The 19,465-nt window shown below is 39.3% G+C and overlaps 1 protein-coding gene across 3 annotated transcripts in view; it reads right to left on the bottom strand.

Moving 5' to 3' along the window:
* LOC132107730 (A disintegrin and metalloproteinase with thrombospondin motifs 18-like) overlaps window positions 1-19,465 on the bottom strand; it is a 70,409-nt gene that overhangs the window by 21,011 nt on the left and 29,933 nt on the right. For all 3 annotated transcript variants that reach the window (XM_059513912.1, XM_059513903.1, XM_059513909.1), the window contains 10 exons: window positions 18,919-19,078; window positions 18,200-18,305; window positions 17,417-17,554; window positions 17,037-17,190; window positions 16,037-16,132; window positions 15,162-15,310; window positions 10,404-10,576; window positions 7,587-7,717; window positions 7,320-7,443; window positions 6,252-6,499 (listed from right to left, as the gene is read on the bottom strand). In XM_059513912.1, coding sequence (XP_059369895.1) covers window positions 6,252-6,499; window positions 7,320-7,443; window positions 7,587-7,717; window positions 10,404-10,576; window positions 15,162-15,310; window positions 16,037-16,132; window positions 17,037-17,190; window positions 17,417-17,554; window positions 18,200-18,305; window positions 18,919-19,078 — 1,479 coding nt within the window. The remainder of the gene's footprint in view (window positions 1-6,251; window positions 6,500-7,319; window positions 7,444-7,586; window positions 7,718-10,403; window positions 10,577-15,161; window positions 15,311-16,036; window positions 16,133-17,036; window positions 17,191-17,416; window positions 17,555-18,199; window positions 18,306-18,918; window positions 19,079-19,465) is intronic.

Genomic DNA, 19,465 nt, shown 5'->3' with positions numbered 1-19,465 from the left:
GCATGCTAACCTGTTCTAAGACCAGATTTACAATTGGCACTGAACACAGAGCAACTATTCCAGAATCAGGCTCAGGAGGAGGTCTCTGATCCATCTGTGATCCGGCTAGCCATCTGACTATGGATACAACACATGGGGAAACTCTACCTCTTCTGATCCAGGGTCAAGACCAACATGAGTCCATTGCACCATGTCTGAGCTCTGATATAGGAAGTCTAGAGTTTCAGTCTTAACATATGCAACAAGAACCACATTTTTAAACATCAATTCAACATGCAAAACAACCTTCCCCATCCAAATATTGTAAAAGCTATTTTTCTGATGCTTCCTTGCATCGTCTTTCATTTTATGTTGCAATGAAAGCTTCATCTGATTTGCTCCTAGCTCTAGATGCCCCTCTTTCGCTCCAGACATTCTGAATAATGAAGGAAAATCTGGGGTAATTACTAAACTACAGGACTACTAGGACAGATTCATTATCAAGCACTCCCAGTATAGGGTTACTACACAAAAATCCATCTGTGCCCTGGCTAGAAGCATAGCAGTGTAGCTACTGTCAAGAAGAAACAAGTGAATGAAAGACTGATGAATGGGATCACATCTAAATGAATCACTCTGGACTGGCATTACACTCTTAAGACATACCACAAGAATGTCAATACTTAAAAAAAATCCCAAAAAAGAGTTTAAATCAGAAGCATGTCAAGTTTGAAAGGAACTGCTTGGTTCCCATTTCTCAAAATGCATTTTCCTAAGCGTTCAGTAAGGGTCTTGAAGCTGATACTTTACATTAAATCAAAAGATCCAGCCAAGCATAATTGACCAGCTGCTTCCCTCGAATTGCGACCTCAAGCCTTTCTGATCTACTGAGTTCAATTGCAAAAATCTTTTAATCTCTCTGTACCCTACTCTTCTTTTTGAAATTACAGAGCATACTTAGAGAGATTAATGCAATCTCATCTGCAAATCAGACCTCTGCTGCCACCACCCACCCTGGGAAAAATGTAATGAAGAGAGGGCATGTGGGCTGAAGAAATTCGGAAGTATGATATAATGGATCTGGATTTATTTTAACTGGTAAGTTATCCAAGCATGCCATCATGATATTCTTTCTTGTAGTCAAAATTATTAATTCAAACTTTACAATGACTTTATGATGGTTACAAGATAGATTATAAATGGTTACAAGACAGCAGCATAAATACTGAATTGTTTGATGCTACAGCATTATCCTTCCCACGTAGCAAACAGACATGCCCCAAATGTGGCCTCAAGCTGGCACTGCTGGTCTCCTGTCGGCAATGGCATGTACCCTTTCACCCAGAGCTGGGCCATGTGTGGCAATGATGGCACGGCGTGGATCAGGCAAACAATATGAGGGCTGATTGTTGGTGGGAGGAGTGTGGGCCAGATTAGTTAGGTGATATGTGGCCCAAATCAGGCTATGATCTGGTAGCATATTATGTGACCCATGATAAATACAATATTGCATGATAATGGTTAAATGATCACATACATTTTAATGAAGTGTAGTATTGTTAAAGTGTAGTCTTTGAAATGGCAAGTCAAAACAGAATGAAAATTATCATTTCAAAACTAAGCAAATCAGTCAACTGCATTAAACTGCACTTAATTATAATTATATTAAATTTTATATTAGTATTCTTGGTACAAATAATCTTAGAATCCTTACATGAAAAGAGAGAGAGAGAGATCATTTAACCATTATCATGTAATATTTATTTGTTTTACTATGGGGCACATCCTTTTTATTAGTATGCTGTCATGCACAAGCATTAAATAAAATGATCATTAAAGTATCTTATTTTTTATTTAAATTCTCTGTATCCATGTGATGCTTGGTGTGAGGAACAGATCCAAATTCAAACCACATTCATCACATGACAGCTATATCAAACGCTCATTGGCTCTCGCTGGTTTCGTCATAGATTGCGACATTGCATGTTTCCAGTGATGCGTGTTTTGAAAGAGAAACACGCGCCTTGACGGAGTGGATCGGGATAGTATTTTCAATGTTTAACAACTTAAACTATGCCCTGCTCCTTGCACTATTATTATATTCTGCCAGAGAAGACTGCAACTGCAATGCATCATCATTTGGATTACTGTGGTACTGCCCTTATCATAAATTCTTATGATTAAGTTACATGTGTCTATCTGTTACGTTTCTCTTATTGACTGTATACTTTATACACACACTCTTTATTGGTTGATTCGTTCTTTATAAAAATAAATAGAAAAATCAATGCAGTACGTTTTTTTATTGCACAGTTACATGATTTGTGAGGTTTAAGTCTGATTTTCTATTCAGTTTAATGTACTTTATTGGCATAGTTTGTTTCGGCTCAGATCCGGCCCACATCTGGCCCGCATTGATTTTACGCAGACCAGATGTGGGCCGGATCTGGGCCAACACTCTGTTGCTGTCTGGGACCAAAGCATGTCACAAAATGAATAATGGCGATTATAGTAATACACAATGCAATAATATGAAATAATTAAGATTCGGTATTCCCAGACAGCAACATATTGTTGGCACAGATCCGGCCTAAACTGCTTGCTGTCTGGGTTGGGTTTGGGCTATATAAGGCTCAGGTGCAGCTCAGATTTGGGGTTTCTGGTTTACTTAAGGCTGAGAATTGGCACCAATAATAAAACCGGTTTTGGCCCAGTTCAGGGCCAGTTAAGGGTGATTAACTGGCTGAGATTCTGGCCGGTTATGGCCCATGTTTGGCCTTGTCTTTAATCTAGTTCTGGGCCACTTCAGGGCCATCATTCTTTGCAGCACTTGGGCCGAGGGTATATTGATTGTTTGGCATGGATCTGGGCCAGATGCTATGTGGGTTTATTTTAGTCTTGTGTTGTCACAGTCATGATTTAACATTCTCTAAACTGTGATAACATAGACAGACATAACATAACGTCAATTTTAAATCTTGACTAAATTTCTTGTGAGCTTGATATAAAATTATTTCAAGATCTTATTAATTTTTCCTTACCTCAATGTAAGCAAAGCTGCTTTTTTTATGTTTTCACATGTTTTTTTCTTGGCCTGGAGGTAACAAACCTATTTCTAACTGTAATATATAGATATTGCTGCATCATGGATTAGAAAATTATTTTTCCAATAGCAAGCTTAACATTAGATATCAGCCCACAGAACAGGGGCTGGTTGCATAAAAAAAGGTTTAGACTAGTCTTAAAAGTTAGTCATCTGATTTTGTTCTTTAAGACTGGTCAACAGTTTTTACATTTGGTTACATAAAAACATAGATCCAAAATGATTCCAAAATGTTAGACTGATTACCCCTTTGTTAACTGCTAAGTTGGTCAAACTGGTTCTGAAGACACCGTCTTAACATAGAGGCTAAGCTTATGCAACTGGCCACAGATCTACACAACACAACACAATGGCGATAATAGGTTTAAATGGTTCTTCTGAAATCTAATTATCTCCCTTATCCCTGATTCAGATTTGTGCAGATATATGAAGCCCTCTTACTATGACTTAACCTCAAAGGAACATCTGAGCCCATACTCATCACCCTTCATGTTAGCAGTGCCCTGTGCTGCCCATTAGCACAGCACACAGTGCAGCGAGTTCAAAGCTTAGTGCCATTCACTTTGTCGCACTGTTTGATCTTGAATCTCTACACACTGAAAATGAAAGTCACAATGACCACATCGGCTCTGGTCTGCAATTAATCCCAAACAGAGGCATTAGTCTGCCCGTTTGACTCATTTGTGTCCCTTCTCTTTTGTCTCTCTCTCTATGGCCCAATCCCAATTCTATTTTATACCCCTTCCCCTTCCCCTACCCCTCCGCCTACCCCTTCCCCTTGTCCCTTGAAACAGAGTGTCAAGGGGTAGGGGAGAAAATATTCCCCTAAGAATTGGGACACCACTACCATGACGTCACATGCCATCATTTGTCATCTAGCTCTTACAATACACACATATACTGACTGGTGTGCTGGTGTGCATTATAGACTTTAAAGGATCACTTCACCCATTTGCATTTAGCTTTGTATTGTTAGAAACCCAGTCATATATTATAATGATCATGGATTTTTCCTTTGTTTTTCCCTGAGATGGGAGAAATAAGGATTTAAGTGTTTTACTTCCTGCTTATTATGATGTAAAAATCGTCATTTTGCGTCATAATAAGCAGGAAGTCAAAATTCATTGAAAAGTGTAGAGACTACAGACACTAGCTTATTATTATTCCAGGGGGTGGGACCCACTCACCCTACAGGCCTATTACAGATCAGTGGGTGGGACTAAACTTACAGAAACGAAAATGAAAATCTGCCATCTTGTTTGGAAGCTATGTAGCTAAGCTAACAAGCGCCTATGGAGTCAGATTTTCGAGAATGGCTGGAGGAACAACTCATGATATGGAAGAAGAGGATTTTCAAAGTCTGTTGCTCGAAACAGATGTTCGTGGCTATCTATACGAGCCACAATATAGCGCAGAGCAGCTGAGGCTGATGGAGGAACAGGAGGCGGCGGCTGCAGCCGAGGCCGGAGACCTGCCTGTCGCGTCCGAGGAGCCCGGGCGTGCTCGAGCTGGTGCGGACTGGTGGTGCCTGTGCTCTCGTTGTGCGCCTACAGACACAGAGCTAGAGTCCGTCTGCTGCAAGAATTTGAAAGATGCCAATTTCTCCTCGAAGAAATGTCAGAGGCAGACAAGGACACGGATGTTTGCGTTGTGAACCATCCTAGTTTCGCCCCGCATATGGACAGAGGCGTCCTGGAGACATAGGAAACGCCAGCCGAAGCCTGCAGGGACAAATGGACGTCTAACTGTAAAATAGGTGTTTCAATTTTATTTATTATTCATTTCGTGAAATGTACACAATTTCTTCAAGCATTATTATCACGAAATGATTCCCGGTTAATAAGGTACGTAACGTCAACTGTAAACTGTTTGTGCAGTACCTTTTTTAACGCACAAAAAGCTTACTGTGGCATTGTTTACTACTGTGGCACGTAAATACCATACATCGCTAACTGTGTCCTCAATGTCTTGTAGATAATATCGCCTAACAGCGGTGTTCTGGATTAGTGGGAGTGGCTTGTGGAGCTGTGCAAATGTGTTGCATTGTGGGAGTTGTGGTTTTCCATACAAATGAGCCCTAAAGTTACTTTCTGTAATAACTCGGTCAAAAAGGCACCAAATTCGAAAGTTTTAATAGATTTCGACTACATATATGACCCACTTTCAATGAAGATCAATGTTCCCACGGGTGAAATGCTCCTTTAATTATCGTTCTGTATTAATGAGCTGCTTACTGACACACACACATATCGGAAATCGCGCAGCTCACACATCCAGGAGGAAATAAACTTGTCAATGCTGCCCCATGACTTTTATTAAATACAGTTTAAATACTGAATCGCTACATTATATTTTCCAGCGACGAGAGGATACAATCGCTGTTTTTAAGTAAACTCACTCTAAAAAGATAAACGCACAGATGCGAATACACGCAACTTACATTTCTCTCTTTCTCTCTCTCTCTCGAATAGGCAATATTTGAGAAAATGGTATAGCGATTTCTAATTATTGGGGGGATTAGCCCCCATCAGTGTCTACGGCAGTTATCGCCCTGATCAGACATATGCTGTGGCACTATCATGCAGTCTGTAATGATGTGACGTTAGCAAATATTAGCAATTTTTTGCAAACATTTCTTTGAGTAACATGACCATTAATATGAACTCACAATTGAATGTAACATAAAACAAATGATTACTTTTCATTAAAATCTTTATTTATGCCAAAAAAAAGCTTACATTTTTACTTTTTGTTCGCTGTAGCAGCCATGTTTCCGAGATAATTCATACCCATATGTTTGAAGTGTGGTCCCGAAAAATCTTCGTTTGAAGGGCTATCTGGCCCTTCCCCATACCCCTTCCCCTCCAACCAAAAGAGAATCGAGACACCCCTACCCCTCCATTTCGCGCGTTCACGTGAAGGGGTAGGGGTGTCTTGATTCTCTTCAAAGACAACAAAAAGACACATAAATGTACGCTTTTTTAAAGGGGAAGGGCTAAGGGGTTTGCCCTTCCCCTCATTTCCCTCATTTGTTTCTCATCTCTCTCACTCACCTACTGTCCCTCAGCCTTGTTTTCACCTGACCAAATGGCCACAGCACTCTTGCCAAGACCCTGTCATGGCTAATTCGCTAACAGTTGTAAGGCTGGATGGGTACGGGGTGACTCACTTCAAAGAGCAGGGTCTCATTAGTGGGGCCTGTGGCGTATAAGATCTCAGGACGGTTGAAAGAGCGATGATAGTTGAACGTAGTGCCTGCAAACTGGAACCTGCCAGGCCAGTCCACCGTCCAATCTCCCGTCAGGTAGTAGGTGCCACGCTTCAGGCTGCGGACAGCCAGATAGCTGGTGGAGATCTCCATCTCTTGCAACCTAATGCTCCTCGCTCCAACAGGAACCGTCACAATGGGGTAATATTCTGAAAAAAAAGAGAGAAAACAGGTTTGCCATATCTGCTCACTTTTGCAGTTTCTGCATTTTTAAAGGCCAGAGGGAACAGGCATCTTTGAGCTGATACATTATCACCTCCTTCTGTTGGAGGAGAGCGATGAGGTGCCAGACTGCAGAGATCTCACTGTGTAAGTGCTCTAAAAAATACATTGAAGTTTTCTGTTAAGCCTGAGGATAGGAGCTATAAAGTGTCAGACATAATTATACTGCAAGGAATTTTTCTTCTCTTATTTCAGTCTCTGTGATCTTTTATTATATTTTATTAAAGACCACTAGTTCTCAAACTATTTTGATAAAATAAAAATAATCCAATACCACCTAATTGTCTCCAGTTTTCAATCCCAAAAATCAATGCAGATTTGTGAAAGATTCAACAGTTTGGGGTCAGTAAGATTTCATTTAAAAAATATATTTTTTTATTGAGAAATGATGTATTAAATTGTAAGTATTTATCATGTTACAAAATATTTCTATTTAAAAAATAAATAAATAAATAAATAAATAAAATAAAAAAATTTAACTTTCCATTGATTAAAGAATCTCGAAAAAATGTACCACAGTTTTCATTAAAATATTAAGCAGCACAACTGTTTTCAACACTGATACTGCAAAATGAACTGCAAAATGAAGAAATACCTCAGGTGAGAACCATTGCTTTAGACATTTTTCTATTAATTTATAATGATTTACTCCTTGTTTCTTTCTCTTGAAGCCTGTTATTCTATTCAAAATATTGATTTGTTGGACAAGATCAGAAGGTATGAAAGGAACATGCTCTACAAGCTTACCATTGGCTCTGTGCTGGAGGGTGTACTGGCCACTGTAGAACTTGCAGGTGGAGTTGTCTCCTTTACACATGCCACAGGCATCCAAAGCAGCCTTTGATCCCAACACCTGGTCACAGCCCACCGGCTGCACAGGAAAAGTTATTAAAATGAAAGTTTAGCCAATTGGGCATATGTCAATCAGTTCTCATGCAAAAAAGTAATGTTAAATCTGTGGTAAAGGTGATGCTAGAAGTATGACCTTATCAGAATCATCACGTCCTCACGTACCTTGCATATCCCATCAATGCACACGCCTCCTTTGTAGTCTGAGCAAGATGTCCCATCTTTGACTTTGCTGGACATAGCGAAGAAAAAATCAAAGTCCTCAGCAATGCAGTACAGCTTACAGATGTCCTCTTCTAGACAGGAGATAAATGGGGTCATTAGATCTTATAGCTTCAGAGTGATTTTATGTTAGAATGGTCCTCTCAGTGTGCTGCTATGAAGTTTCATGCATGAAAACATATGACGTAATGATCCTGTGAACATTTTTCAGACAAAACGCAGGTGGACTTTTAAAGCAAAATGGAAAACAATTATTTGAAATACATGCACAAACCCACACTATCAATGATTCCCATACGTCACTTCATTTTGAGCTTAAGAATGGGATTTCTCTATCAACACAAATAGGGTATATGTTGTTACACTTGTCGGAGAATGTGTTAACAGCCATATCAAATAATGGCAACATCTATGGACTTTTAATGTAATGAGTTAAACTACATTAGCTTGCTGTTTATATTGTTGATGTGTTATTACATTTTTATTTCTAAATATTAGTGAAAAGGATAAAAATAAAAAAAAACATTTAGATATCAATCCTCATATGTGATAGACATTATTTGATAATGATCATCTTTGTATCTACTTTGAAGGCATCTTGAGTAAAACAGCTTCATATTTAATCCATTTGCAAAATGTTTGAACAGGAAGCAAGGACTTCTTTAACAGAGTATGGAAGTATGCAGCATGTAACCCTTATTGCTGTACAAAAAAAAAAACTTTTTATTAAATTCAATTACGTCATAAATTAACTCATGCATAATTTATTCCTAACAGACACAATGCAATTGTGTACAACTGTATAGTGCTAATTACTGGGCATGTTTAAGATGTGTTTGATTGGCCGTGAAGCAACTGGAAGGCTCACCATGCTGTAGAGAACATACCCACAGAACACGTTGCACTAAAATTTAAAACTCTGTTACAAATGGGCCCATAAAGCTGGAATGCAAGAGGGGCAACTCTGTCCAACTATCCGACCGAGAGAAAAATATGGACCTATCAGAGATGCGTCTACATCCACACACATATCCAGGCTCATTCAATACACCAGCTCAGTATGAACTGTTATTTTTATTTTTACATATTAAGTCATAATTATTGTGTTTATACTTCAAAGAAAAAAACAAATTATGCTATTACAGACTGAATAATGCACCTAAAAGTAAAGTTAAGTGACATACAGCCAAGTATGGTGGCCCATACTCAGATTTCGTCCTCTGCATTTAACCCATCCAAAGTGCACAAACACAGCAGTGAACACACACACACACCGTGAACACACACCCGGAGCAGTGGGCAGTCATTTATGCTGTTGCACCAGGGGAGCAGTTGGGGGTTCGGTGCCTTGCTCAAGGACATCTCAGTCGTGGTATTGCCGGCCCGAGAAACAAACCCACAACCTCAGGGTTAGGAGTCAAACTCTCTAACCACTAGGCCACAACTTCCCCACAAAGAGGAGGCAGAGTAAGTGTTTCCTAACACCTGTACTAGCCACTGAAACAAACAACCTAGTGATTAGAGCACTGAGCTCCAGTCACCACACTGAAACCCCTGAATACACTAACAAGGTCTTTCCAGCAAGAGACAGCTCAGCATCTCCTCTCAGGTCTTTCTCATTAGTTTTAAAAAATCTGACAAGACAGTACCTAATTGTTCCTATCCTTTCCCTTTTCACTTCTAGTCCATTCATTCATAAGAAAGCCCAAACATACAACAGGGTCCTATTCAGGTCCAAACCTGCCTACAAGGTCGATCAGTGCACTGCTCTCACAGAACGAGTGGATACATGTTTCCAGTCCAAATCCATGCACAGCTTAGTCAACACACATTAGGTGAGATGAATCGCTTGGGTGGAATATGTTTGTCCTATGTAACGATCTCAAAAAATTGTATCAGAAACAAATTAAAATGATTACTATTTAAAAACCCACCTGTTCTTGCTGACTCACATATCACACATTGAAAACTAAGCATGCAAGGTCTGAGATGAATGTTAATGTTTAGAGGTTTAATGTTTTTAGTTATGTCAGATAAGGGTGCACATACTGTTCAAAATTATATTGTAAAGTGTGACAATTCAAATTTTAAACTGTTTAAAAAGTTTTCTATTTCAAATAAATGCTGTTCTTTTTAGTGTTACATTCATTCAAAGAATCCTGAAAAAAAATGTATCCCATTTCCACAAAAATATTAAGCAGCACAACTGTTTTCAAAATGGATAATAATACAAAATGCTTCTTGATCACCAAATGCATATTAGAATGATTTCTGAAGGATTGTGTGACACTGAAGACCGAAGTAACGGCTGCTAATTTCAATTTAACATTTAACAATATTACTGTTTTATTGTATTTTAGATTAAATAAATGCAGCCTTGATGAGTATAGAGAGATTTAAAAAAAAAAAAATATATATATATATATATATAATAATAATAATAATAATCTTACAGCCCCCAAACATTTGATTGGTATATTATATTATATTATATTATATTATATTATATTATATTATATTATATTATATTATATTATATTATATTATATTATATTATTTAAAATGTCATTGAAATTATACATATATTATACAATCTTTTTTTTTTTCTTTTTTTTTAAGTGTGAATCACACTAATCCAGTAAATTAAGATGCATGGGGACTTTGAACCCAGCAGAGGTTTACTGTGCTCTCTTCCAACTGTTAATGAGACATTTGCTTTTGTTCGTAATGAATGCATTAAAGCCCAGATATCTCCCATACCTTCCACTTTGGTGTATGGCTTCCATTTGTAGTACCATCCCCTGAAGGGTTTGCTGTTGTACTCGGCACACTGCTGAGCTCTGAAGTCCACTCCACTGGGCTGGCATCGCTTGGTGTTACACAGCTGGTGCAGTCGACCGGGGCCTTGGCAGAACTTGCCATTGTGCAGTGGGCTTGGGTGAAACAACCACCAATTAGCACAAATGTACATGGAAGCAAGAAGAGAGAGCAAGAAGGAGAGAAGAAACAGATGTGCCTCAGCAAGCATTCAACATGCGAGAGGAATGACAGCCATTCAGTATTTTTTGGAAGAAGGGCTGGTGTGATGAATTTCATATGATGTGCATTAGCATCTGCACTAAGGGAATGTCTTTGTGCATTATCAGTGATGTCTCTGACTGAATCACATCCCAACTGACAGCTGTAAAAGATATAAAGTGTTTGGGATTCAATTCCATTCATGACTTGGACTCGCCTGTGTTTTCAACAGCTATGATTTTTGAATAATAAACGTCAACGAGAATAAGACAGCACGCAGCTGCGCTGGTGTACCTTACACATTGTGTAATCTGAGTCGACTTGCTTGCAGTCAAATAGGAAAACTGGTTGAAAATGGATTGTTTTGGATGGTACCTACCATGTTTTCTTAACTAGTTAACCAACAAGCTGACCTTGATAAAGAGTGATAGGCTTTTCTGGCTGATCTAGCAAAAAACAACCACCACACTAACATAACCTTTCTTGGACCAACATCTTATTTAATTTATTCTTTACTTCTCTGAAATCTGCAATGGCCAACTCTTGCAAGCAAGGCTGGATATCATAAAAGGTCAGCCCTCAGGCTCTGGACAATGTGTTCGAACTGTCACCCTGTATTGCTGAGGCAGCTTGAGGCTGGAGAAGAGTGGTAGCCTCCTCCCAATGCCACAGGAATGCTTCCAAGTGCCACATGAAGCAGACAGTCACCATCTTTCCTGAGGGAAAAGCGGTCCAGCAGCTCCTATGACTGAGGCTGTGAGAACGGAGGCATGCTTGCGGCATGGCTGCATGTTTTAAAGTGGAAGACTCTTGGGTACCTTCTTGTAGCATAACCTCAAAGCAAAGGACTGCGCCATGGGCCTGTTAATGTATGTCTGTGTGCCTGTGCATGTTCTTTTATTCTCTGGCCTTTAGATTTTTATTACATGTTCACACTTGAGGTTAGGAAACCGCTCACAGAGAGGACAGATGAGCCTTCCACATTCTCTTAAAAATCACTCATCATCTTTTTGCATGTACAGTGATCAAACAGAGAAAGCATGGGGAAAACACACACAGTAAGATATATTAATTACTTTTCTTCTGAAAACTGACAACATAATTCTATTGTCTAGAACAGCAGTTTTCAAACTGTGGGTCTTGACCCGCTGCTTGGTTGCAGTGGGAATATTGAGTGGGAATAAGTGGGTCACTAGAATGGTGGTGGGCTCAAATGCACGCAAACATACAGAGCGACCAATTGAACAAAAGACTCTAAAGAGTTGATTATTATATTGAATTGTTTAAAAAGAATCTGAGTTACCAGTTTGATTAACCTTCATTTAACTCACCAAATCCATTAGAGTGGCTACTGAATCAACTTATGATTCACTTACTGAACTGCAAATTCTAGCATTTTTAACTTCTGGGTCCATCCTGTGAAAGTCAATGGGTTTTTTGTTAAATGCCAGAAACAGGGTCAATGGTTAACATAAGCTCAGCATATTTTATGTAGCATTTCATAACATGAAAAACATCAGTTAAACCCCATTTGTTATTTTTTTAAGCTTTATGTGTCTTGAAAATAAGGCTGTAGCTAACAAGTGGCTGTAGGCAGCCTCATTGTGTTTATTCTCAGCTTCTTGCAAACTACACTAACTAAAAGATTACAGCTTGTAAATCTGAAGAAAATATCAAAAGAATTGTTGGAAACTTGCTGGTGACTTTGAAGTCGTTGAAGTTGTTTGGGGTTTTTTTTCCTTTTTTTTTTTACTAAAAAGTTTTTGGTGGGCCTCAATGAGATTATACTTCTCTAGGTGTGGATCTTGGCGTGAAAACTCCTTGAACCTTGATCTATCCGTGCGTATAAACTTACTGCATTGGAACATTACGCCTCACTTTTCAGTAGAAGTCAGTCAGATCAGTGATAGTCTAACAGTACTGTCAGACGGTTGTTTGTGCACGTCTGCTTTTGTTTTTGGAGCAGATTTCAGGCTGATCCTATTAGAGCTTTAGTGACAGTGTGCTATGGGCCCATATGGTAGATCACTTACAAAAACACACAAAGCACAGAGAGAGATTGAAAGAGGAGAGGCGGGGGAGAAAGCAAAGTGCATGTTTTCTGATTATACCTTGAAATAACTATGCCCAATTCATGCTAAACTTCACACAAGACTTGTTGCCAAAGGGGAACATTATTCTCATTTTCTCTTTGTCGACAAAACTTTGTTGAATTGTTTCCTAACTGGGGAATGTTACATCTCAGAACTGCAGTACTAAGTGCAAACGTCAGAGGAAACAGGGTCACCCTGTTTGTCTGCTTGCCTGAATCTCCCCAAAACTCCCCACCTAGGCCCACATTCTTCTCTACCTCACTCTCTCAATACATCTCCCATCTCTAAGACCCCCATCTGTAATCAAACCCTCATTATGCCCACACTGTTAGCCATTAGATACCCACTTTAAAGTCAAGTCATTAAAACAGACCACTCTACATATAAATAAACAAAACCAAGCAATGTTGCAATGAAATTTAATCATTTGTTTGTTAGGGGTTTTCCGAAGCCCTGAGGATGATTGTACATGCAGCTTGCTCTTTCAACTTTGGCCTCTGGTAATGGTGCATTAATGCTATCCATGTTCTCTTAGTTAACACTGTATCCTATACAGTAAACAAACTTAAAAAAAGGCAATCCCATCAACAACCATCTCCACTATACTGTTGCAGATGTATTTAAAAAAAAAAATGAATATCAAAGACACTTGAACTAGTAAATCTGCCAGCTGAGTATGGACAAAGTCAAGTGAGCACATTTATCAGATCATATTTATTGATAAATGCTGTTTGAGTGAGATGACATCTTATGCCGCTGGCTTCAACAGCTGTCTCCTGAGGACCTAATACTGAAGTGATGAGAATGGGGATTCCCCTTGAACATCACAGACAGAAGACATACCAACACATATTCCACTGCAGGTGCTATCTGAGAGCCATAAGGGAAGACTGTCCATCAAAATGCCTCTTTTGAAACATTTCTGAGGGAAATGATACAGATAAAATGTTCTGATCAACATGAACTATTCATGCTGAATGCAGGCAGATGTTTATGGTTTGCACCTCATAAATACTGTAGGTGTAAACAGCCACTCAGTGAGAAGAGAAGTCAGTTACAACGATCATAGCACACTTGACTGCATTGTGAAAAAAAGAGATATTGTCTTATTTTTACTGAACCATGAGGGGGATGACTGACAGCAAAAACAGAGAAAATGTAGGATAATACCTCCCAAAAATCTCAGATTATAGTGCAAATTGTGCCTTAAAAGCAAGCCCATCTGAAGCCTCTTTCAGTGGATCAGACGCAACTGAACTAATATAGACCAACAAAATCAGGACAAAAAAGAAAACAGCTTTCTTGCAATAAAAATTGGAAATGCCTTTCTTTTCTAGCAATGTGCTTCCAAAATAATTTTGCAGGATCTCTTCAAATGTTGTGCATCTATGTAAAGGATCTTTAAATCAACCTAATCTTTAAATCTACCTAAACGTTTTGCATGAGATCACAATGGATAATATAAATCACATGTGCTCAATATGTACCCAATTTAACAAACACACAATGATTTTGGGGCTGGGTATTTCCAGCACTTTAATGAAGTTCTCCACCTCAACTCACATCACGCTGAATAGTTTCTTTCTTGCTTTCTTGCTTTCTTTACTGGAACTGTTCATGTCAGACATGTTGGTCTGGCTGTCTAAGGCATTATAAGTATTTCCTATTCCAACAGAAATATGTTAAGATGCTCTAGACAGCCAAATGTTGATGAAGCACAATTCCATGCTCCATAAGCTTGACAAAACCACATGTAGAGCCACCTGTGGTCTATAGAAACCCAATCTCAAATAAACCTTCCACTACATAAAGAGAGGAAGCACCTGAACCTAAATGCACTAAAACTCCATCTACTATTTGACAGACACTCAAATCTTTAACAATCCTTCTTACATACATATATGTTTGTATATGACTTGAATGACTGTATGTTTATTCTTTCTAGAGCTGTAATGATTTTGAACTGAAATTGTCTGAAAACTCTGTAGATACACTGATCCTTTGCATTCTGGAACAGTGAACTCTGACATACCAGAATACACTTAATCCAAGATAACTCAGTGTGTCAGAGTTCAGGGGTAATCTAGGAGTTGCAGTAGGTCAGTTGGTCAGGAAACACATGTGCTTCCCCCATTCACAGCTAATCTACCATTCATGGCATCATTACAATCATTAACATTTTACTGCAGTGATAATTTTAATTAGCATTAACAAGCGGTCAGAGCACAATATTAAATTAAGGTCATTTTGCAATCAGATGCATATTCTGGATTGAACATGAACTGAATTTAACCATATTCTTCAAATTCATGATAGATGTTCATTCAAACAAATGCAATAATGTGTCAGTATCTTAACGTGAATTATTCTATAGCACAGAGTCTGATATCTTTGAGTTTTTGGTTACCTGGGGCTGTTGCAGGACCGCTCTCTGTACATGACCCCTCCACCACAGGTGCGTGAACAGTCAGACCACTCGGACCAGCCCGACCACTGGCCATGCACTGCTGTAGGACCATGATCATTAAATTTGACACACTGTCCTCTCCGGCACCACTGCATTATGGAAATAGAAAAAGAATAAACATCTTACACAGATCAGTAAGGTATGAAAGTCTGTCTGTTTTTTTTCCCTCTTTATTCCTCACATTGTGATTTTATTTCTTGCAATTACAAACTTATATCTCACAATCTTGCAACTATTTCTTCTAATTATTATTTTATATTATTTCACAGTTTCAACTTTGTATCTTATATTTTGGCTTTACTTCTTATGTTAAACTTGGCTCATATCTCACTGTCTGATAAATACCTTTTTTACTCTTTTTTTTTACGTGCATATAAAAGTGTTTACATTTAAAACAGCCACCAAATTTAGTGTTTGTGTGGCAGATGAGGAGATAGCAGACTACTATCTGACAAACTCATCTTTTAATGTCAAAGATTACAGATGGTATGGGAGGAAAAGTGAGGTAAAGGAGAGAGTATATCTGCCGACAAGATCTTGAGCCTGTCGGTTTGGGCTGGGGCCCAGATTTACACCTGGAGAGCAGGACTCGGTCCAGCTAAGCCACACAGTCCCACACATCAGCACCTCTCATTCCCATCAACCAGTGGAAAGGACCAACCGTCCTTATGGAACATTTACACAAAGCAGAGAACAATACTGCAGGTGTGCATGAAGAAAAATGGTCAGAGAGACTGGTCAGTTCATGTTCCTCCTTGAATGGTGGTTCATAGAGTTCAGACAGAGAAATGGCAAACAGACAGGCACTCACTCACCATGTCTGTTCCGCAGATGGTGCCCTCAGCAGCAGGCATGAACTTGGTCTCACACCGGTGTCCTGTTCTGTGGCACCACAATGATTTACAGATGTCCTGGTGGGCCCGAACACACAGAGAACACGGTCAAAAATGGGTCAACACCCACTGGGAACCCTTCAACCTCCCTGGCTTGCACCTCACCACGCTGACCTCTTGTTTCTATAGCAACGGCCAATCAACTTTCCCAACAAATAAAAAAGCCTGTCAAAATCAATCACTGTGCTGCCCAAATGAAACATGCTATTAACATTGCATTTTGCTTCTTCACACAATACAACGATAATAATGGGTGATGAGGGGTTGGGAGACCAGCCACTGCTGGCCAACAGCCCGATTTCATCTGGCAGACAGTGAGAAAAGCTAGCAACACTGGACTCTGGATCATTGGGCAGCTAACACCGCTAGCTCCCATGGCTAATTACATCTCAATGACTTTGTGACAAGGACAGGATGGCTTGGGAGAACAGAAAACAAAAACATTGGGTTTTATCTCTACAATCGTTCTTAATTAAGATGTACAGCTGCCTTCCAGCATGGTTGAGGTTTAAGATGTTTTTCAGAACACATAGAAGGTCTCAGAAGCGCACAAAAGCAACAGGGATCTCTCAAAGAGGAAGTCCATAAAATGAGAGCTAATCCCACTCTCGAAATGTTCATTTCCCAAGCACAACTATTTGCATATCAATGTGTGGATTAGACGCTAAATGCTACAGCAGCTGCCAAAGGGGGCCCTGTCCATCTTTGACCATGGACTGTGAATGAAGACTTAGAGTAGATTTTGAGGCAATGGGTTTTCTTTCCAAAGCTCAGAGGTGTGTTTGTGTCAACCACGTCAACCATGTGTCAACCTGAATTGTTAAACAAGAGTTGTTTAACATTATTTAACATGTGTTCAAACTATTTTAGCATAAAGATATGAAGAGAATCCTAATAGCACATTTTATACACTATGAGTTACCTTTACAAAGTCCAGGCTGCACAGTTTTGCTTTCGAGCCAAACTGCCATTTGCACTGTATATCAGCATCATACAGCTGGCCTGGAAGCTGCTCAGGGTATTTGTACTGGCCTATCTGCTTAGGTTCATCCACTAGACATGAAGCCTGAGCTGTACTGTGAACACAAACGAAGATGAGCACAGAAAGAGACATAAAAACCATTGCATATTATACAATTCAACAGTGCATATTTATCTATAAACATAGGTAACATTATATATATAAACAAAAAATATATGTAACATTAAAATATAATAAATATTATAGCATATAGGAAATTAAATATATCAATAAAATGGATTTATAAACCACTTTTTCTGTGGGGTGAAGTGAAATTTTACCCTAAAAATCGGTTCAAGTATTGCCGACTACAGGCAGACCATGAGAAAACTCCATTGTTCCCAGCCAATGTGGGAGACATTATGTTCCCTTCAGTCTTCCGGCAGGGATTCCCCTCTCCGTCATGGATCATTCCAAAACTGGGGCAAAAAAAAGTAGGGAACAAATAAGGGAGAAATGGCGATTGTAAGTTTTACCCAGTGAGACTACTAATGTACAACCTAAGGACAGAAACCACTCCCTGACTCTGGTGGGACATTACCTCTACTACTGAAAGTGCTTTCATCCCACAAAACCCTTCGGTAATCTCTGTATTATACTGAACAAGTTACATGATTCGCACATTTAGATGTTTACGTTCAACAGCCCTGTGGCAATCAGACTAATTAATGCCATGTGTTTATAAATGACCACTCCTCAATAAATGAGTTATTAAAGACTGTGGGCCAGTGAAGACTTTGCCCTAAACACTGTACACATTGGAGGCATGTGTCAATTTAATTTGACCAAAATGTTTGAACCGCTGAGAATAACAAATCCCACAACATGTTATCAGCCTGGTGGTTCTCCAGGATATATTTTGTTCCAGTTTATGTTGAGAATGTGCCAAAGGACCGAAGGACTCAAAATGTGGCGGTCATAAAAACAAAATCTCAAACATACAACATAAACTTCCCTTTAACACAATGGCAACCAGCAAACACAAACAAAATGTTTGCCTGTTGCACAGCATATGGTTTCCCAAATTGAAATAGTGTGGGACCTGAAAGCATGAGTAAACGTACTTATGTCCTGACTCATGGGCGATGGTGAAAGCGAGGCCCAGCCCCGTATCTTCATTAATCGTGCAGCTACGATACTTGCTACACATCCCACTTATTGGAGCGAAACCTGCAGACAGGAAGTCAGAAAGGACAGAAAGAGAAAAACATGAGTGGAAGTAGAAGATATATGAGTGACACTGATGCATGTTGAAGATGCAAATCACTTTAAAATCCAACATGTCTGGATAAAAACATTAATACATGATTTAAGCATCACTAAACACACCACAATGTTTTCAAACCTACAGACTTTGAAACAGGATCCCATTACACATAAACACTCTTTTGGGCTATTCTTCCTGACTGTATGGTCTCAGCTTGGGTTTGAGTTTCACATCACAGGGAGGCGATTTAAAAGCAGTGCATTCCCTTCTGCCATACATTCAAAGAAGCGCATACTTGTGGTTTGGAGCTTTACAGCTGAATTCATTGCATTTGGCTGACGCCTCTACAGCAAAAACTAGAGAAGCTGCCAACAGACTGCAAAGTGGAATTGAGCTTTCTTGGATTCATTCAGGTGAAGTTCTCTGCCTGAGGGTGGACCAGGGCACACATCACGAACCACAAGTTCTTTCTAACCATGGAATTGTGTAATTTACCTTCCTGCAACTCCATTAGCCACTGACTTCACAACACATGACCCACTTCTGCTATTGGAAGGTGATTGTCAAGTGCCTTACCCAAGGTATCACATGGTTCGTTCTTCCAGGAGCAGATGTCCAGCCCTGTCAACAGTATGGCATGGTCGTGCCGCTTGCCGTTTTTACCTACCAGGCCTGACTGCCACTGGCAGAAGTTGTTAAGTGATTGGTCTGCATGGTGGTTGATAGACAGACCCAGCTGACAGCAGTGAAGCCAAGAGAGATGAATTGTCCAAAAGGGTGGTGAGAGAGAGAGAGAAGAAAGAGTAGTGAATGATCAGGCATCTTTCAATCATGAAAGATATAGAAAAAAAGACTGTTATTCTTCTGAAAACAGATACGACATTACCTTTAATGAGAATAAACTAGTTATAGTGACCAGTGTCTCCTGCAGTGTTTAGCACCAAAATAAATTAAATCATATTTTGTAGTCTTTGTTGAATGTGAAGCAATAAAAAGACTGTACTGCAAAATAATGCCAAGAAATATCAGCATACAACATGTCCGATTCCTGAATGAATGACTCAATTCTTTGCGCTGAATCATAAAAAACATGTAGTGATTGTACGTATATTCTGATTCCCAA

Source organism: Carassius carassius, chromosome 2 (genome assembly GCF_963082965.1).
Source record: "Carassius carassius chromosome 2, fCarCar2.1, whole genome shotgun sequence".
Taxonomy (NCBI): domain Eukaryota; kingdom Metazoa; phylum Chordata; class Actinopteri; order Cypriniformes; family Cyprinidae; genus Carassius; species Carassius carassius.
This window is presented reverse-complemented; position numbering and strand designations above follow the sequence as displayed.